Source organism: Mchenga conophoros, linkage group LG2 (assembly GCF_057382185.1).
Source record: "Mchenga conophoros isolate Kocher_MC1m ecotype Shallow Benthic linkage group LG2, M_conophoros_male_GT1.1, whole genome shotgun sequence".
Classification (NCBI taxonomy): domain Eukaryota; kingdom Metazoa; phylum Chordata; class Actinopteri; order Cichliformes; family Cichlidae; genus Mchenga; species Mchenga conophoros.
The window spans coordinates 7,269,185-7,286,468 of record NC_140527.1 but is presented as its reverse complement, the minus strand read 5'-3'; the positions used below and the strand labels follow the sequence as shown (position 1 = coordinate 7,286,468).

Below are 17,284 nucleotides of genomic sequence, written 5' to 3'. Positions count from 1 at the left end.
TTCAAAGTAAACTTGACACTATTTTATGCTAAAACTTTTCAGTGTGTTTCAAAACTTACTCTTTATTGCAGCGTAACTGTGAGGCTGATAGGACAAGTGTATTTTAATATGAAAATCCTCGCCAGCGCAGCTTAATACAGGTGCACCAGATGCAGTGAAGCTGAAACGGGCAGAAGGAGGAAATGGGGGTGTTGCACTCAGAAGAGGAAGACAGTAACTTTCTGTCCCTTTCACTTTTACTGCACAACAGCAAAACTTTTTCAAACAACACAGCTCGTGTTTCAGTAACCTCTCAACAGCCGTTATCATTCGGGGATCAGTAAACCGCAAAATCAAATCAGGGCCTCTATCAGAAAACTCCTGAGTCTTTATCTCAAATTAAGAAGGTCTTCTTTCATTAAAGCTCCATGTCCTTGAACATGAAGTCCCAGAAAAACAATTGTGGTTTATAAAAATTGCCAATTTGATTCTCTTTCCCCTCTTTTCCTTTCCTGTCAAGCTGCCGGACAGCCAACCACATTGTGACGCTCGACTGACAAGCACAAGGTTCAAAGGAAGAACCCCCCATCCCTGTTTTAACCTGATTATCTGCAAATCACGTCCTTCGCAGCGTGTCAGAATCTTTGCATCTTCTGCAGTTCGATAACCATTCAAGATTCATCATGTGGCCCAAATGTGGGAAAAAAAAAAATCTTCATATGTGTGTCATCTGATGCATGAGTGAAATCTGGATTTGATTGGTCCTCATGCCACCACAGACTGTGTTTCATCACGCAGCAGCGAGAAAAAGACTGCTCTGAGGCGGCAGCCATGTTGAAAAGAAAACACATCTGCAGATGCTTCAAACACAGGTAGACTATGTTGATGCCCTGTACTGTCTGAATGAACACACAAAAACAAACAAGGTGTTCAAAAATGTGAATTATTGCCAGTATATTATATCACTTTTTATCGTTTAAGAGAGATTTTCTTAATTTGGAGGGATAAGCATCCAAAAACTGGAAAGAATATAGATTATGCGGTAAGGCAGCTAGGCAGACAGAGAGCCTAAACAGGTTTAATCCAAAACACATTAATAAATGTATCCTCCTTCAGTTAAGTGATAAATTACAGCAAACAGATATAGAAAGTGCAATAAAGGTGACTATTTAGACTCAAATACAATATAGAGCAAGCCACTATTTTTATCCTTTGGCCCTTGCAGTGACCTCCAGTGTCTCTTTTTCTTTACAGAATAAAATTAGCTTCGAGTATAAAGACATAGTATGGATGTAGGTTCATCATTAGGGCAATAACAGGACTTAAAAGCTGGTTTTGTGCTTTTGGGTCACAGCAGGTTGTTCCTCTTCCAATCTATCAGCTTGGAAAGTCAAGACTTCAATGTGCCTTAGGAAAGCAAGGTGATGCAGGAAAAAACACCAGCTGTATGATGGTGTTTTATTTCTCCTTTATTTTATGTTGTTTTATTTTATTTTGTTGGAGGGATCTGGCCAAATTTTAAACTGCAGACAAGAAGGCTGCAGCTCTCCCTCACATCACGCTTTATTTTAGTTGATAAGTACTGTTTATTTTCACTCAAATTTGATTTCATAATTCCCCCGCCTCCCTTCCTCTGTGGTTTGCAGTGCTATAAAAAATGCAAAGACTGGAATAAAATGAAATAAAGCGTGTGATGTCTACTTGGTAAAAGACAGATTATGTATACTGCAGGGGAAAATTTCATTTAATTTGGATGTTTTATTCTAGAGTGATATAGACTTCTCTATGCTTTTAATTGAGGTAATTTTGATAATGGCTCAATGATAGAATTCATTTATACCTTGAAAATTAAAAAAAAATCACTAATACACGTTATTACTAGGTAAAGAGCAAAAATACTATAAACATATACCAGCAGCAGCTGCACCTGTGCAATATTTGGTTGGATGAAAACTAAAGATTTGTGGCGCTGGCTGCACATTTTCAGTCACTTGCTTCTTTTTTAAGGTGTATGAGAAGAGCTCTTCCTGTTATGTGTTGTGGATGTAATGAAAAAAAGTGCACGTTTAAGCCTAAAACCAAATGATTTGCTGTATGAAAGCAAACTAGCAAACAGCCTCCTTTTTCTCCTCCTGAACTGTGTCCTATAGCCAAGCTTCCCCTCTGGGGTCATCTCTTGATCTACAGTATTTTTAAACTTCTGTTATGATTGTGTATTTTTTTTTCTCAATTTAGTTAACGAATAATTGTCAAGCCCAGTCTCTTATAGCGGGATCTTTGAGACGGAGCTCTATATTCAGACGGTCTTCTTATCGCAGGATAGTTGGGGAATGAAACCTTTTACGTCTGTTCTGTATTTATTGTAATATTCACCTGAGCACTATGCGAAATATAGATTAATTTGATGTTTAAATGCATTTGCATTTATAGCATACTGTATGTTTATAAATAAAATGTTATACATTAACGCCCTGCTTCTGTCTGGTCATTTTGCAATAAAATTACAGAAGAAAAGTAAATAAATGCTTTAAAATGTAGATTTAGTAAGATGCCTGTTTGTTAAAAGTGTCACAAAGCGAAACTCTTCAGGTCTGGAATCATGAGTAAACGGACAAATATTATGCTCAGTCATTTCACCTGTAATCACAGCGTATTTGTTTTTGTCCTTTTTATGTGTCATGTGACTCCAAGAACAAAAAGCTGACCGTAACCAATTTTCGAGTGTTATTTAAAGATTTACATAGAAATTGTTTAAAATGTGTCTTCCTATTGATAAACTATCAAATAATATAATAGCTCATTCTAACCCAGTGAGAATAGAAACCTCTTTTTTTTTTTTTCTTTTCATGTGCGTTTTTATGACAGCACCATAAATTTCTAATGATAAAACACAAAAAACCCGTCTGTAGCCTAATGATGTTTTCAGGTGATACTAAAATAATACTCAAGTTGGGTCAGAATAAACCGAGAATAACGACTCCGAACATTTATTTGGCCTTAAATTCAAAGAGGTGCCTATTAAGGTCCTGAGTTTTTTATTAGAGTGCCTTTTTAAAATGTGACTTCATAAAATTAAAACCTTTACCTCGATGGACTCTCTGGCTTATACATGAAACGAATTCTGTGTTCAACTAACGGATTTCCGTATTTTTGATCTCACCTAAAATCTGGTAGCGATTATTCCCAAATTGTGCCTTGAGTCAGAAAACTGGATTCCACGGATGTTTTTTAATAAAAGAAAAAGTCTCAGCCAGTTTGTTTAACTCCTTATTTACCATTTTAAAAATAAACCTGATTGAGTTTCATTTCTTGAAAAATAATTAGTGTATTTTAGTGTAGTTTAATTTCAAGTTCGTATACAATATTTCCCCCGAATTTAAACATTGCCTTTTAATAAGAGTTAGTTTCTTGAAGAAAGATTGACTGACTGTTTGTTTGTTTGTCTGTTTGTTTGTTTTTATAGAAACATCCTAGTTTCATAAATTAAACTAAAGGCCGGATTACCTTCTCCCATTCTTTTTCTTTTTCCCAAAAGTCAATCGGAAAGAACGAATTGTGAAACGTCGCGGTGCTGTCCGTGGTGCTGAAATCTTCGCCCTTTTCAAACCACCGTGACAAAATTTGTTTTTTCAAAATTGTTCAAGAATCGTATACTACAAAAAGAATAATAACCGATCATTTCCACGATTTCTTTCCCAAAGAAAAACATGACAAAACAATATGGACTATTATTTTTTTTTTTTTATCATCAACAATCATTTCAATGGTACACCTGGAAAACTATGTGCACATGTAGAAATATTTCCTTCTTAAATATAAGCATTCATTACCTACATATAAATAACTTTCAGATCCTGGACAAAACATGTTACATAATGCTCACAAAATGGGAGGGAAATCATTGTAAAATCAGACAAAGAGACAACATGCAAATTATATAGAAATAAATACAATGTTTGCATCCATTCCCCTTTTTTACCCAAAATAAATTCTTCCGAGGGAATTTTGTAAAACATCAAAAAGACTTGTATGATCGATCTACGAGGGAGTATGGCCTATGGTTCAACTATAGGAGACAATAATACGTATTAACACTATACAATTTTGAGCCACAAAAACATTGCCGTAGAAAGACACACAAAACATACAGATTTCCTGTCAGAGGTGAACATTGCAGTAAGTTTGTGCCTTTTTTCTTGAGGAAATAATTGTGTTTATATCGATAATTTAAAGAAACTAAACTCTCAGCAGCCTTAGAAACCAAAACACAGCTGTAAGAGGCCACTTCCACACAGCAGGTTGTGTCTGCAGAGAACAAAACAGCAAAATGCGTCAGCGTCTTGTTGGATATTGGTTGTTTCATACCATGTTTGTGGAAAGCATCCTCAGTCGTGGAAATTCAACGTCTCTGAACGAAACAAAGCATCTGATGAACACTGACATTTAATGTGACTTAACGAGGCTCCTTTGCTCACTGATGGCACTACGCCTTTCCAGCGCGGCGACGTTTGTTTATGCTCCAAATCTGACCAAAATATATTCATCTTAACAAGTCAATTGATCCGATTTTAAGTATTTATTTCAAGCTTAATGTGTTTTTAATTAATGCATGAATAATGGCTGTTTAGATAACATTGGTGCACGTAGAAAAAGACCTTTTCTGTCTTATTTCTCAGTGTATTTCGTCCCGAGACATGCTTGAAAAGATTTTACACAACTTGCACTTGTTTGTAGAAAATAACTTTTTTTTATTATTATTATAAGACGATCTGACTTGTCAAGATGGATATGTTTGCCGCAAACTGCCAACTGGCCACAAGAAACGACGCAAGGCGTAAAAATAAAAGATAACAGTAGTAATCTTTTTTCCTAACTGCTTTTTGTTGTCCTTAAGTCAGTCTTGGGCGATTGCTTTTCAGTCTCCAGAGAAGGAGGAAACGTATCTCTCTTCCCCTGCTCTGCTTCTCTTTCCCCGATGTGAAGCTTCATTAGAACATGCTGGTCTTTACTAACGTAGCTTTGGCTCCGTTCTGTCTTTGCAAAGACGACAGTACGCTGGCGAAGGGCCCGCCCAATGAGTCCGGGATAGAGGTGATGGTCCCCGGTGCGGTGGCCCAGCCTTGGCTTGGTGCTGTCACTCCCATGCCGGTGGACACGGAGGTCTTCACTTGGTCCGCTTGTCCGTTCCCGGTGGTGTTGACTTGGCCTGCAGTAGGGCTCGGCCCGCCGCAGTTGGAGGTGGGCACGGGGTTCGGGCCCGGTCCTCCTGTGCTGTCAGGGTCGGTGGTTTTGGTCTCTTTGCTGTCTTCATCTCTCGAATCGGACTTTTTTCCAGAACTGGACTTGGCTGCAGCTGCAGCCGCTGCTGCAGCCCGCTCCTGCTTGCGGAATTTGGCACGTCGGTTTTGGAACCATACCTGTTTAGTTGTGAAAAGGTGGAAGTAGAAACGTTTAACGACCGTGACTTAAATTTCTAGAAGACTGACAAAGCAAAGGGCGACAGAAAAGTTGAGTTCTCTAAATAATTTAGTCATATAAAGATGTTTTAATATCTGAAAGCCTCAGAAGAAAGACGTTGTCTATTTTGCCAATGTGTACACAGCAGTAGTACTCAGCCCTTCACATTGTGAAAGCAGTTCAACTTTTGCTTAAAATCTAGTGATAATGATTGATTAGACCCAGTATTTTGAAATAGTTCTCATTTGCATCCACCAGTGCGTAACTGTGAGTAAAAGGAGTCGGTAGTTATGTACCTGCACTCTGGCTTCAGTCAGATCGATTTTGAGTGCCAGCTCCTCTCTAGTGTAGATGTCCGGGTAGTGTGTTTCAGCAAAAACCCGCTCCAGCTCCTTCAGCTGTGCGCTGGTGAAAGTGGTCCGGATGCGCCTCTGCTTTCTCTTCTCGTTCAGTCCCCCGTGATCCGTGAAGAGTTTGTATGGAACTGTGAATGAAATGTCATGGTTACACGTGCAGTGGTCTTATCGGTGCAGTAATGGGGAGATATGAGGGTGTGTAAATGTGATGTTGTCAAATGGAAGTAAATTCAATATTTTGTTTAAAATCCGGTTAAGGACGCTGGGCTAAAGCTTCCAATTGTATTATGCCTTTGATTACCTTTGAATTAGTTCAGAACTGATAACGTTGCAGACCTGTGATGGGGTTAATTGTAATGTTAAACTAATTGTTCTCCTCAGATTGAGGCTCAAGTTTGAAAACTTGTCATAATGTTCCCATCCGCCCCGCTTGTTGCTACTGTAACTCCAATTCGGTGTCAATAATGAGCTTTAGTCTTTGGTTATCTAATTATTTTCGAAGCTTTATGTCTCATCGCAAAGTAAATAAATTATGCCTATCATTTTGGCAGCTTAAGATAATTCTGTTGGCGGTTTTGGGTGTGACTGGGATAGTATAACCCCGTAACCGAATTACCGCTTGCCTGCAATCGCTTCTAACGTGATAAATTCTTTCATTTGTGTAAGCAAATTTCGTTTCGTAAATACTAAACACATTTCCATTTTCAAATGCAATCAAGGCGTCCTATAATACACCGGGTTGAGGCTCTGGAGCCGCTGCTTACCTGCGGCGTACGGGCTGCTCTGGTGGTCCCGCAGGGTCCCCAGACTGCAGGACCCCGGCGTGAGAGACGGACAGCCGGAGGTGGCCCCAAAAGTGGTCCTGATGGGATTGTACTGAAACCCACTGGCTTGACTGCACGAACTGAAGTCCGCATAGGCCGATGCCAAGCTCGAAGTGTCCATCCCGGCCATACATGACTCGTAGGCAGAGGAATTTAGGTAAGAATACTCCATTTTATACATTTGAGAAGGCTCGGTAGAGTTAGAAAGCTGCACTTCCCTGGAAAAAATGGCAAACAAAAGCACCCAAAAAATGGGTTTGAAAGAAAAAAATAATAAAAACAAAAATGAGGAGGACGCGCGGTCTGAGTTTGGGGGGAAAGATTACTTGTTTGGTTTGAACTGATTGGGAAAAAAAGGCTGGACGGTGGGTAGATGTTCACTGCTCAGCGCCTGCTCCAAAACTGGCCTCCTTTATAGGAACCTAGCCCTGTTTTATGAAAAGCCCCCTAAGAGCCGCCTAGCCCGAGGTCTCTAGAGCATATAGTCCTCATAATAAACTTGGCTCTTTCCGCTTGGACAATAGCAAAGCGTTTGGTCTTATTGCTAGCGCTTTTTTACATGACAATAACTCATCAGTCTATTGGGCTGGCACTGGGGGCCCGGGCTGTCCAACCTCCCTATCATTGATCCCCTGCATCTCTAATTAGAATTTAATACCTCGCCATTACGCACCCCTCCACCACCACCGCCGCCGCCGCCCACCCCTCTACCCATCCACCCCACTCCTCTCCAACCACCATCTTGCCCTTTAATTCAATCACACCACTTGGAAATAATGAAAGTTGGGTGACGATTCTCCCTGATCCAATTTTCTCCAAGCTTTTAAGCCTTTTAAGCGACCGTATACCTTGGGCAGGATTTCACATAGTATTCCCCCTCTACCTCTTCTTTCTGCCCGTCTGCTCCGACTATTTTCACTGATCCTGACTCTGGTCTTCTGCAGTGAAGCCAAACGTGTCGGCTTTTATCTCTTATAACCATCTATATTTTTATTGGGGGTAAACAATTTGTTACAAAAGCACCTGGTTTAATTTTTTAATTACCTGTTTGTATCAACTTTAGAGAAAAAGAAACGAGATATGCATTCACGTATATGATTTTTAAACTGAATGTGTGCTACCTGCACGCAGTATCGCCTGTCTGGATTTCTTCGGGTTTTATTTAACACGAAACTCTTAGACACAGCTCGATTTTAAATCCGGACAGTATCATTTGTGGTTCACGACTTTGTTGCTGTTATTAAGGGGGAGGTAGAAAGAAAGGTAGAAATTGTCTCCATGGGCTCAAAGCCCAACGTGTTGGAATTTATGCGCGGTAATAAACGTATTTTCCGGCTTCGATTTCACACTAAATTTTGCCTTTTCTGCCAACATTTTTCCAAATCTTTTCCTGCTCAGCTGCAGTATAATCTCCCCGAAACTTCCGGGTGTATTTTTATGATTCAAATGAGTTTGTAATTGTCTTTATTACTTTCATTATTCCGTTTATTTGGCAAATAACATCTTTCTAATGAAAGTAACGAACTGGCGAGGCAGTCATCGGACCTCTTAGGCTCACAATATTGGCTGAGTGGTTAATTTGGTTTGCGTAATAAGGTGAACCATTTTGTATGGCGCTTACACTCTCGATGCGTTTCTTCTTCCTCTTTTTTTCCACTGGACCGAGTTCAAGTCCTCTGTTGAAGCAGCGAGTTTTCCCTTTCAAATGATCGAAACACAAAAAGAAGAAAAAGCAATTACGGTGCATTTATTAAATTTAGCACATAAGTGTTTGATTATTGAATTTATTATTCTGTTCATGTTTGGGTGATTGATATGAGTAGTGGCCCTACATCGAAGTGTTACAATAATATTCTTATAATAATCTGAGGATAAAATGATGACTAGAGTATGTTAGTATTTTCTATTATTATTATTATTATATTGAGGCTATCAGCTTGGACATTAAGACAAAATTTTGTAATATGTAAAATCTATAAAACGTCATCATAAGATTTTTATGGATCTTTGTTTCTTGTAACTGTAGTACCTCGGAGATATTTGATTTTGTCATAATATTGAGTTTTATATACAATAATTTTTGTAGGCTGATATAAAAACAATGTAGACGTTTACTGGAAAAATGCTAGCAGACATAAAGATTTCATATTCTAAATAGCGGCACTAAATAAAATAAGATATATTACCTATATATTCTATAGCTATATATAGACTGTGCACCATTTATAGCCCCATGACATAAAATATACGATTTTATTTTTTTAATTGTTGCCTTTTAGTAAAAATATTGACTTGCTTTGTTATTTAAACTGAAACAGGGGGGAATATGAGGCTGAATGTGGCACCGAACACAACAAGGTGCAGCTCCCGCTAAATAAAAAAAAAAAAAAAAAAAAATAGAAAACCTGCTTGCATTCTGCCATCAATTATTTTTCTCCACAATTGCTGACGTGTTGCAGTGTGTTTCTCCCTTTTCTTCCTTGTGTACATTGTCTTCCCAGGGATCAATGAGAACAGAAAAAAGTTAATTCTTTCTTGACACAACCGTCCCTATTATGTAAATGTTTTCTTTTTTTATTTTCTCTTTCTACACACGAGCTGGGACCCAAAAGTTGTACCAAATGGTTAATTTGATTATTGAAACCAAAGAGCCAAATGGTTCACCGTCCTCCCTCCACGCGTCTGGCAGCGAGAAAAGAAACCATCTCTGGGAATTAATCTAATAACGCTCAAAGGAACGAGAAGTCTTTTCTGATATTTCGCCGAGGCAAATACAATTATAGCTTTTAGCCATCGGTTTCTTTCACTGAAGCTGCTCTTTATTCTTGTGGTCTATAGTCCCTCCGCCATAGACCAGCTATTGAAACGCCTCCTTTTTTATAGTTTCAACATCTTTTAATTCTTTCAGCTGGTTCGGCTGGCACCCAAAGCCGCAGTTTGATTTTGTTTTGATGTGAGAATATAAAATCTGAAAGGAGAAAATCTGCAATGTGAGTTGACTTCAATGACTTTTGAAAAGATTTTGCACGATGCAAGACGTGCAGTCAGCTTTTATGTGGATGCAGGGTCTGTTGGCTGCAGGTTGAAACACTCTCCATACAAAGCACCTTTTCCAAACACCGTGAGTGAGGAAGAAACAGTGATTTACACTAACATAATTGTCCTTTAATTCGTAATTACGGTGCAAATAAAGGGCCTCAACCATATGTATTCACTTAAATAAATCAGGAAAACGCGATGTGTGCAAGACCTTAAATTCCCTTGGCAAGTGCCGGACAATAGAAGGGATATGGGAGGAACTCCTCTCCATTTAGTGGACACTATCGTTGCTCAGCAATATAGGAATGCGGGTCGACAGGAGGGACAAAAAGTGGAACAAAATGCCATTGTCTCTGGATGGATTGGATGGATCCACTCCCCTGAAAAGGCAAAGTAACAGAGGAGGATAAAGAGAGAGAGAGAAAGATGGGAGGATCCCGCTGTCACATTTCACCTACAATGTCTCACTCCTCCGCCCGAGGAAATCCTACGCTTATCAAAACGGTTATTAATAAGGCCGCGTGTTGCAGGGGAGGGGCTCTGGAGCAGATAAAAAATTCATTTTGGGGACGATTTCTCATGGCAATTTAGTCTGATGTCTCAATTTGACGGGATGGATAGAAGGTCTCCCTCTAGTTGCAAAATGCGTGAAAAATATCTGAGAAAAACGATTACAAGATGAGAAAGGAGGCTTTGCTACATCTTTACACTAATAATTCGGGTTATTATTAATGGGCGGCAATTATTCTGTAATAAATCACATTCGTGTTGGATATTTTGTCTAGGTGTACTTTCTTTTCACCATGTAAAACTGAACATCGCAAAATATGTTAACTCAAAAGGATGGGTTGGGGTGGGGGGAGTGGGGGGGATCAAACATCAGACTTTAAGGTGTTCCAGGCTGGTGCGTAAAAGGCGCATCGCGTTTCCAAGCGCACAGATGGAAAGTGACATCTGGGAAAGAGGCAAAATTCAATTAGAAGCTGGTGTCTTTCTCCATGTCTGCAGAAAAAAACGTTCAGCCAGCACAAAAGACGCCAGGGATACAGCCTGCTGCGAGCAGGCTCAGTCTCGTGTTGTTGTTTGTGTATTTTGTATTTTTATGGAGAAAATATTATGTGCATTTACAGCTTGTTAAAATCTATGAAATAAGATCACCAGAGGTCACGGTGATCGTCAGATACAGTAAAGGAGAAGAAGGGAGGGGGAAAAATCAACTTAGCGCCATTTCATCTCGCCTTTATGGGTTTATAATGATCACGTAATAAATTGTGAATGTAACTGTTTTGAATTCGTGGACTACAGGTTGTGTTGTGTGTAATTTTTCCCTCTTATCTTACGTTAACTGTCTTCCAGATGCTGCAGCCAGCTCCAGCAGAGCACAGCTCGTCTCCTCTGGCCTCTCTGGCCCCTCTGAGCCTTTATCTGCTCTTCCCAAGTGACCAAGAGACCAGCCAGTGGATTAACATAAAAATCTTATTCCAGTGGATAAGATTAGGAAACATATTACCCTCAAACGCGGCCTTGGCACGGGCGAGAGCCAGGCAAGGAATCAATTACTAAATTACTCCAACCTCTAAGTCGACATTAACGCAGAGAAATGCCATCGACCGGTCCTGAAATAAGATTTCGCAAAGATGTGATCATTAAATCTCTTGCCAGTGTTCAAGAATTTGATTCATAAAATCGTCTGAAATGAGATGGAATTAAATTCTTATCGGAGCTCTTGTCATCGTTTCATCCCGCGCTGTTTAACGTTGGTCAATGGCCTTCATGAGATTTTCCCTGTAAATAAACTTGGTAATTGAATCCGCCTCTCCACGACACATTGTTTGGTTGTTATTAATTTATTGCAGCCATGCAGGCGGACGGATGGGGTATGCAGGCCGGAGTCAGGCTTAGAGTCAGAGTCAGGTCCCAGATAAATGTTTTAAGTCACAGACGCCGAACCACGTTGTGATTTAGACTCAGTTAAACTGCAACAAGCTTTTTTGGGGAGGGGGGCAATCTGAAAAATCATCTGTCATTTTTTTTCTGGCCTCCTGCTTTCCCCCCCAGTGGGGTCAAAGCATATTTTATTTAGCATAGTCTACTGGCATTAACCCCCTTCCAACCCCCGCATTAGCAATTGACAATTATTAGCCTGAGCCTCATAAATCAGCTGCGTGACCCGTTATTATTGTTGAATTGAATAGCTGTTGGGGAAGTGAGGGTCAGTGTCATTAACTTGCCTCCCCTCTCACCCTCCGCACCCACCCCTCCTCTATCCTACACCACCCTCGGGCCCCCTGAAGGCATTTGGCTCTCTATACAAGGACCTGCTTGCTAATAATGCCGTGTGGTCGGCCTAAAAGCTTAATCACACATGCATTAAGCAGCAGACAGGGGCCTTTTGTGCGCACGTAGGTTTACTGGAATTAAGCGATTAATGGTCATCTGAGCGGCAGGCGACAAGGCGGCGCATCGAGGATGATGGAGCGGTTTTTAATGTCAAAAAAGGGAAGAGAGAAGGAGCGGAGGCGGCAGGGTGAAAGGAAGGAAAGAGGGAGGGAGGGCTGGGCAGCAATTACAGTAGGCCGTGTCTCCCAATCCATCATAAAACGTCAAGGTCATTGTGAGTTATATTGATTATTAGACTATACAACGCTTTGTAATGTTTATTACACACCCCTGCTTCGACATTACAATATGCAAAAATGCCGCATGTAAACACCTGCTATCAATTTCTAAAGCTGCTCATTTGTTTAGCCTCGTGCCCCGTTCTCAATTTCATATTCTTTTGATGCGCTCAGACTAAACACGTGGCCCCAGTTGTACATTAGACTCTTTATTTTGCCCCCAGACTCCATCTGCATAAATCACCAGGCAGCTCATATGAATTATTATTTCCATATAGTCAAAAGAGTCCCAACAAGAGACAATAACCCTGCATGCACAAAAACAGGTCTTCTCAAATCTATTGTTTCTTGTACATCTGGTATAAATGGTACAAATGGTAATGAACTTATCAATATCACAAGCTGTCAGGGTGCTATATTGTTACTGCTGTAACAGAACTGCTGTAACAAAACTTCAAACAGTGTCTCTCACAAACATTTTGTAAGACAGATTAAATAACCATTTATTTAAGCTGATGTACAGCAGTGTTGGTCAAGTTACTTGAAAAAAGTAATCAGTAACTAATTACTGATGACTTCCCCAAAAAAGTAATCCCGTTACTTTACTGATTACTTATTTTCAAAAGTAATTAATTACTTAGTTACTTAGTTACTTTTTAAAAACACGATTTACAACCTGAATAGGTACTAAAGTGATAGATCTTTCAGCCCAATTCTACTTTTTCTGCATAATCCATCATACAAAATGTAATCAAATGGAAAAGTCTCTTTTTTTAACTTGTTTTATCAGTTTTAATCTTTTAACTTTATGCATCAAGCAAAAATTTAATTATATGCAACATTCTCTGACTTGAATAAATTAGTTTAACATTTAAACCTATTTTCTGCACATTCCAGCAAATAAAATAAAATATTTTTTGTGTTTACACTCAGTCTTTCAAATAGATGCAAGTAAAACACAGCAGAAAATAAAGAAAGTCAAAGACACTGGGTCCTTTTGCTCTATTTTCACCTGTAAAGCAGGACTGCGGTAGGCGGAGGTTTACCCTGGTGCAGGTGTGCCGCGGTCAGTTGAAGAATCCGCGAGTTTCTCTGTGAAATTCCCATTACATAGTTGCGCACTCGGTGCTTGTTTAGGGGTTTTTTTCACTGTAAAAAGAAGTTTTCTTCCCACGCACAACGGACACTAATGTTTTTGTCACTTTTTATGGAATCAAACTCAAAGTAAGGTCAGTACTTCCACGCTTTAAACGCTGCATGCACATACTCTCTCCCACAATCGATATATGATCCATTGTTGATCTGCACACAGAGACATTCTCGCAAAAAAATCATGGTTTTAGTAACGCAGCGTTCCTACGGGAAAGTAACGGTAATCTAATTACCGTTTTTGCAATAGTAATCCCTTACTTTACTCGTTACTTGAAAAAAGTAATCAGATTACAGTAACGCATTACAAGTAACGCGTTACTGCCCATCTCTGATGTACAGCCATCACCTGATCATGCAGATGATTTGAGGTAGTTTATTGTGCAGGTGTGTTTGACTGAAATCTGAACAGCTTCAGTCAACCCTTATTAACAACTAATGGACACCATACTTATAAACCCCCACAGTCATGTAGGTTAAATTATAATGGCTACTTTACAATTCATTCATACACAAATAGTGTTTGAAGTTTATTACTGCAAAGTAAAAAGTCTAAATCTACCATGGCTGGTGTTTTTAAGCAAGTTTCTCTCCACTTTTTCCACTGAGATGAGGTACTATATAGTTTTAATTTTACAAAGTCCTTTTTTTCAGTTTTAAAACAAAAGCTTTGAAATAACAATAAAACAAATAGATCTAAACTTATATGCAAAGAAAGCTAAACATAACAGCGGAAATATTGAAGAAGCTGTGCTCAATGGTTTGTTTCCACATTTTTTTATAATTACTCAGTTGAAGAAGTTTACCACATGGGGTGGACATTACAGTAGCTCCCATTAGTATCACCCATAATAAAGATGGTATCACGATATAGCAGTTTTATAATTCTCAATACATGAAAATCTATTATGATAAATAAGGAGTAGGATCATATCACTTTAGTTAATTAGCGCTCTAATTTATTTTCCATTGTCATGCCCACCATCATTCCTCCTGTGAGCTACTTCTTCACTAGAAGTTACTTAACTTCAGTTCACTTTAGATTTAGATTAGATAACCACACTATCTATTTTCCACTAAAGCAGTTCCAGAGCCCAATCTAAAACTGGTTCCATGCTTTTCCATTGACACGCAGTGGCGAAAAGCTTGCACTGGGATGGCTAGCACAAAATTGCCAGGCCCAAATTTGAAGTCACTGTTTTCAGTGGCTTTAGAAGCTGAAACAACAAGAAACTCACCAATGGAGATGCATTCTGCAGCACATAGCATACCGCTTGTGCTTCATAATGCTAGGTAGTAGAACAGTACAGTACAGTCGTGACTGATAAGTTAAACTGCCTCTGTTTAGAGCTTTTGGCTACAGCTATTGATAAGATATTTAGAGAAGTGAATAAAATCTATTTTAATTGACCATGCTACCATTTTAACTGATTTGCTTGTTCATTTTTTGTTGATTTGACATGTTTCAGTCTAGCACTTACTACTCCAACTGCTGTTTGTGCATTACTTTGAATATTTTAGTGGTATTGAGTCCCACATCCAATTTGTGAAGCTCTATTTGGCAATGTTTCCTCATTAAAAAAAAAGTTGTTAGTGAATTAATTGTTGAATACCAGATGGATGCTAAATTGAACAAACCTTGGTTTCTTCCCAAACAAAATGTATAGCTGTGTTTGTTGTACGTGTATCTTGGTAAGTGCATAGTATTTGAAATTTTATAATCAGTTAATAAGTAATGATTAGCGCACTCATTTGCATGCTAGAAAATCATTTTATAAGATAACTGTGATGAGTTTTTCATGCGTAAATCCAGAGTTCATGTTGAATCACATCCATCTTTGAACAGCAAGATCCTGATACCATCATCTCTCTTCTCTCCAGCAGCAACCTCAAATTTACTAAACTGTACAAGAGGAAGTCAACTTCCTCGAAATTCATGCACACTTTGTCACCACTGCTCATCTTCAATGAAGCCATCCGTATTGATGGGAGAGGGTGATTTATATTGCCATGACTACCATCCAATGGCAGCACTTGTTGATCAATCAAAGCTAATTTGATTGGATGGAATCCTTAAAGAACAGCCAGATGGGAGCCATCAGAGTCAGTCTGTCCACTGCAGACTCTGATTCACTTCCTGTTCCCAGAAGGCCACTGTCTGGGCTCTGAAGGATGATGCTGCACTACAGAACTGGAAGACAAAGATTCGGCATTCTGGCTGAAATCAATAGATGCGGATGGCAAATTGGTCGGTAAACAAAAAGGGTGCTTTGATTTATAATGTTTTCTAATGTTTTCACAGAGGCTCTTGTTAGTGGGCTTCATCATTAGAGCCCATATCAAGTCACTAGAAGATACAGGCATAATTTCTTATGTATTTTTCATAATATGAACAAATCAAAAGAACACAACGATTTGATCATTATGATATGTTCTCTGTAGCCAAAATCTTGTTCATTTGTTTTGTCAAATTAAAAATATTGCAAAGCCACCCTGTTGCTTCATTAGGATGGATAGATACGGTGTTTAGAGTCCATCCAACATTCCCGCTTCTGGAAATAGTAAAGCACAAAATGTGTATTGATCAGCATTTGAAAATAGTCCATAGCAAATGCACTATTTACTCCAGCTTGACTAATAATGATGCCTGATCATTTTAAGAAATGCTTTAGCCTTTTTAAAAACACATTTTTCACCCATTTACTGTTGATGCTTTTGCAATTTTCATGAAATTTTCTCAGAGAAAAAACAAAACAAAACCCATAACACCAGCTTTATTTTTTAAATGACTTTTCAGCAGCAGTTTTGTTGTAGTTTGTTTGTTTGTTGGTAAAGAACTTTAAAAAAAACACATGCACACCAAACTAATCACTACATGAAGCGGGTAAGAAAAATATAAAGGGACCTCATGAAAAAATGATCAAATATATGACTTTGTATGGAACAACAAGTCTGCCAAATAAGCCTGCCTGAGACAATCCATAGATTGTCCAGAAATAACGTGCTATAATACACTCAACAGCCACTTTGTGAGTTCGGCTACACCTGTTCAATAAGCCATGGCATTATCTTAGACAAATAACCTACTGAAGTTCAGAGCATCAGAATGGGGATAATTTTAGTGGCTTTGAATGTTGTTGTCAGATAAGTTTGTCTGAGTCTTTCAGAAACTGCTGACCTACTGGGGCTGTCCTATACAACCATCTCCAGGGTTTACAGAGAATGATTAAAAGATAAGAACAGGAAACTAAGGCTAATTCACATGTGCTCATCACAATTGGACAACAGAAGACTGGAAAAAACCTTGCCTGGTCTGATGAGTGATGCTGTAACATCTGAATGGTGGGGTCCAAATTTGGTGTAAACAACATGAAACAGTTCAGGCTGAGGGTGGTGTAATGGCATTGGGGAAAATCTTTGCGGCAGATTTTGGACTCCTTAGTACCAACTGAGCATGCACTAACCCTTTAACACAAACTGTATTATATATGATACATATTCTTGTGGATTTATAAGAACATGTGCATCATCACTGTGATTTTTTTTTTATTTTATTTACCCAAAGCTTTAAAAAATGGCACAATGCATTTTACGCAATCAACTGCACAAAAATGCCAGATATAGTAAAATTTACACAAATGAAAACTGCTAATTGATCATATTCTTTCTTTTTCCTTCTTTTTTTGTAATTTAAGGCACCATATTATGAAGGTTTCATAGAGATAGAGAAGTCTAGGCTCTCTGTGAGACTACTGCAGCACTGCTTTTGGAAAATGATTACATTGTCATGTTTAGCAAAAACTGGGACCTCAATGTTCATAGTGCCTGTATTTAGCAGTAGGAGTCATGTCAAAGCCCACTA

General features: G+C 38.9%; 2 protein-coding genes across 13 annotated transcripts in view; one reads left to right on the top strand and one right to left on the bottom strand.

Annotated features, from left to right (window-relative positions):
* The window catches only part of LOC146581621 (LIM and calponin homology domains-containing protein 1-like), a 91,435-nt gene extending 88,989 nt beyond the window's left edge, over positions 1–2,446 (top strand). For all 12 annotated transcript variants that reach the window (XM_085285119.1, XM_085285097.1, XM_085285111.1 and 9 more), the window contains one exon: positions 500–2,446. In XM_085285119.1, the coding sequence (XP_085141245.1) occupies positions 500–525 (26 nt within the window). In that variant the 3' untranslated portion in view covers positions 526–2,446. The remainder of the gene's footprint in view (positions 1–499) is intronic.
* A 1,261-nt stretch (positions 2,447–3,707) lies between these two features.
* On the bottom strand, positions 3,708–7,207 carry phox2bb (paired like homeobox 2Bb). The gene is made up of 3 exons (XM_085285087.1): positions 6,557–7,207; positions 5,733–5,920; positions 3,708–5,396 (listed from the first exon to the last, which is right to left on the bottom strand). Exons 1-3 carry the CDS (start codon positions 6,795–6,797, stop codon positions 4,968–4,970), a joined length of 858 nt encoding a protein of 285 aa, XP_085141213.1. The 5' UTR covers positions 6,798–7,207; the 3' UTR covers positions 3,708–4,967.
* Positions 7,208–17,284: the final 10,077 nt, after the last annotated feature.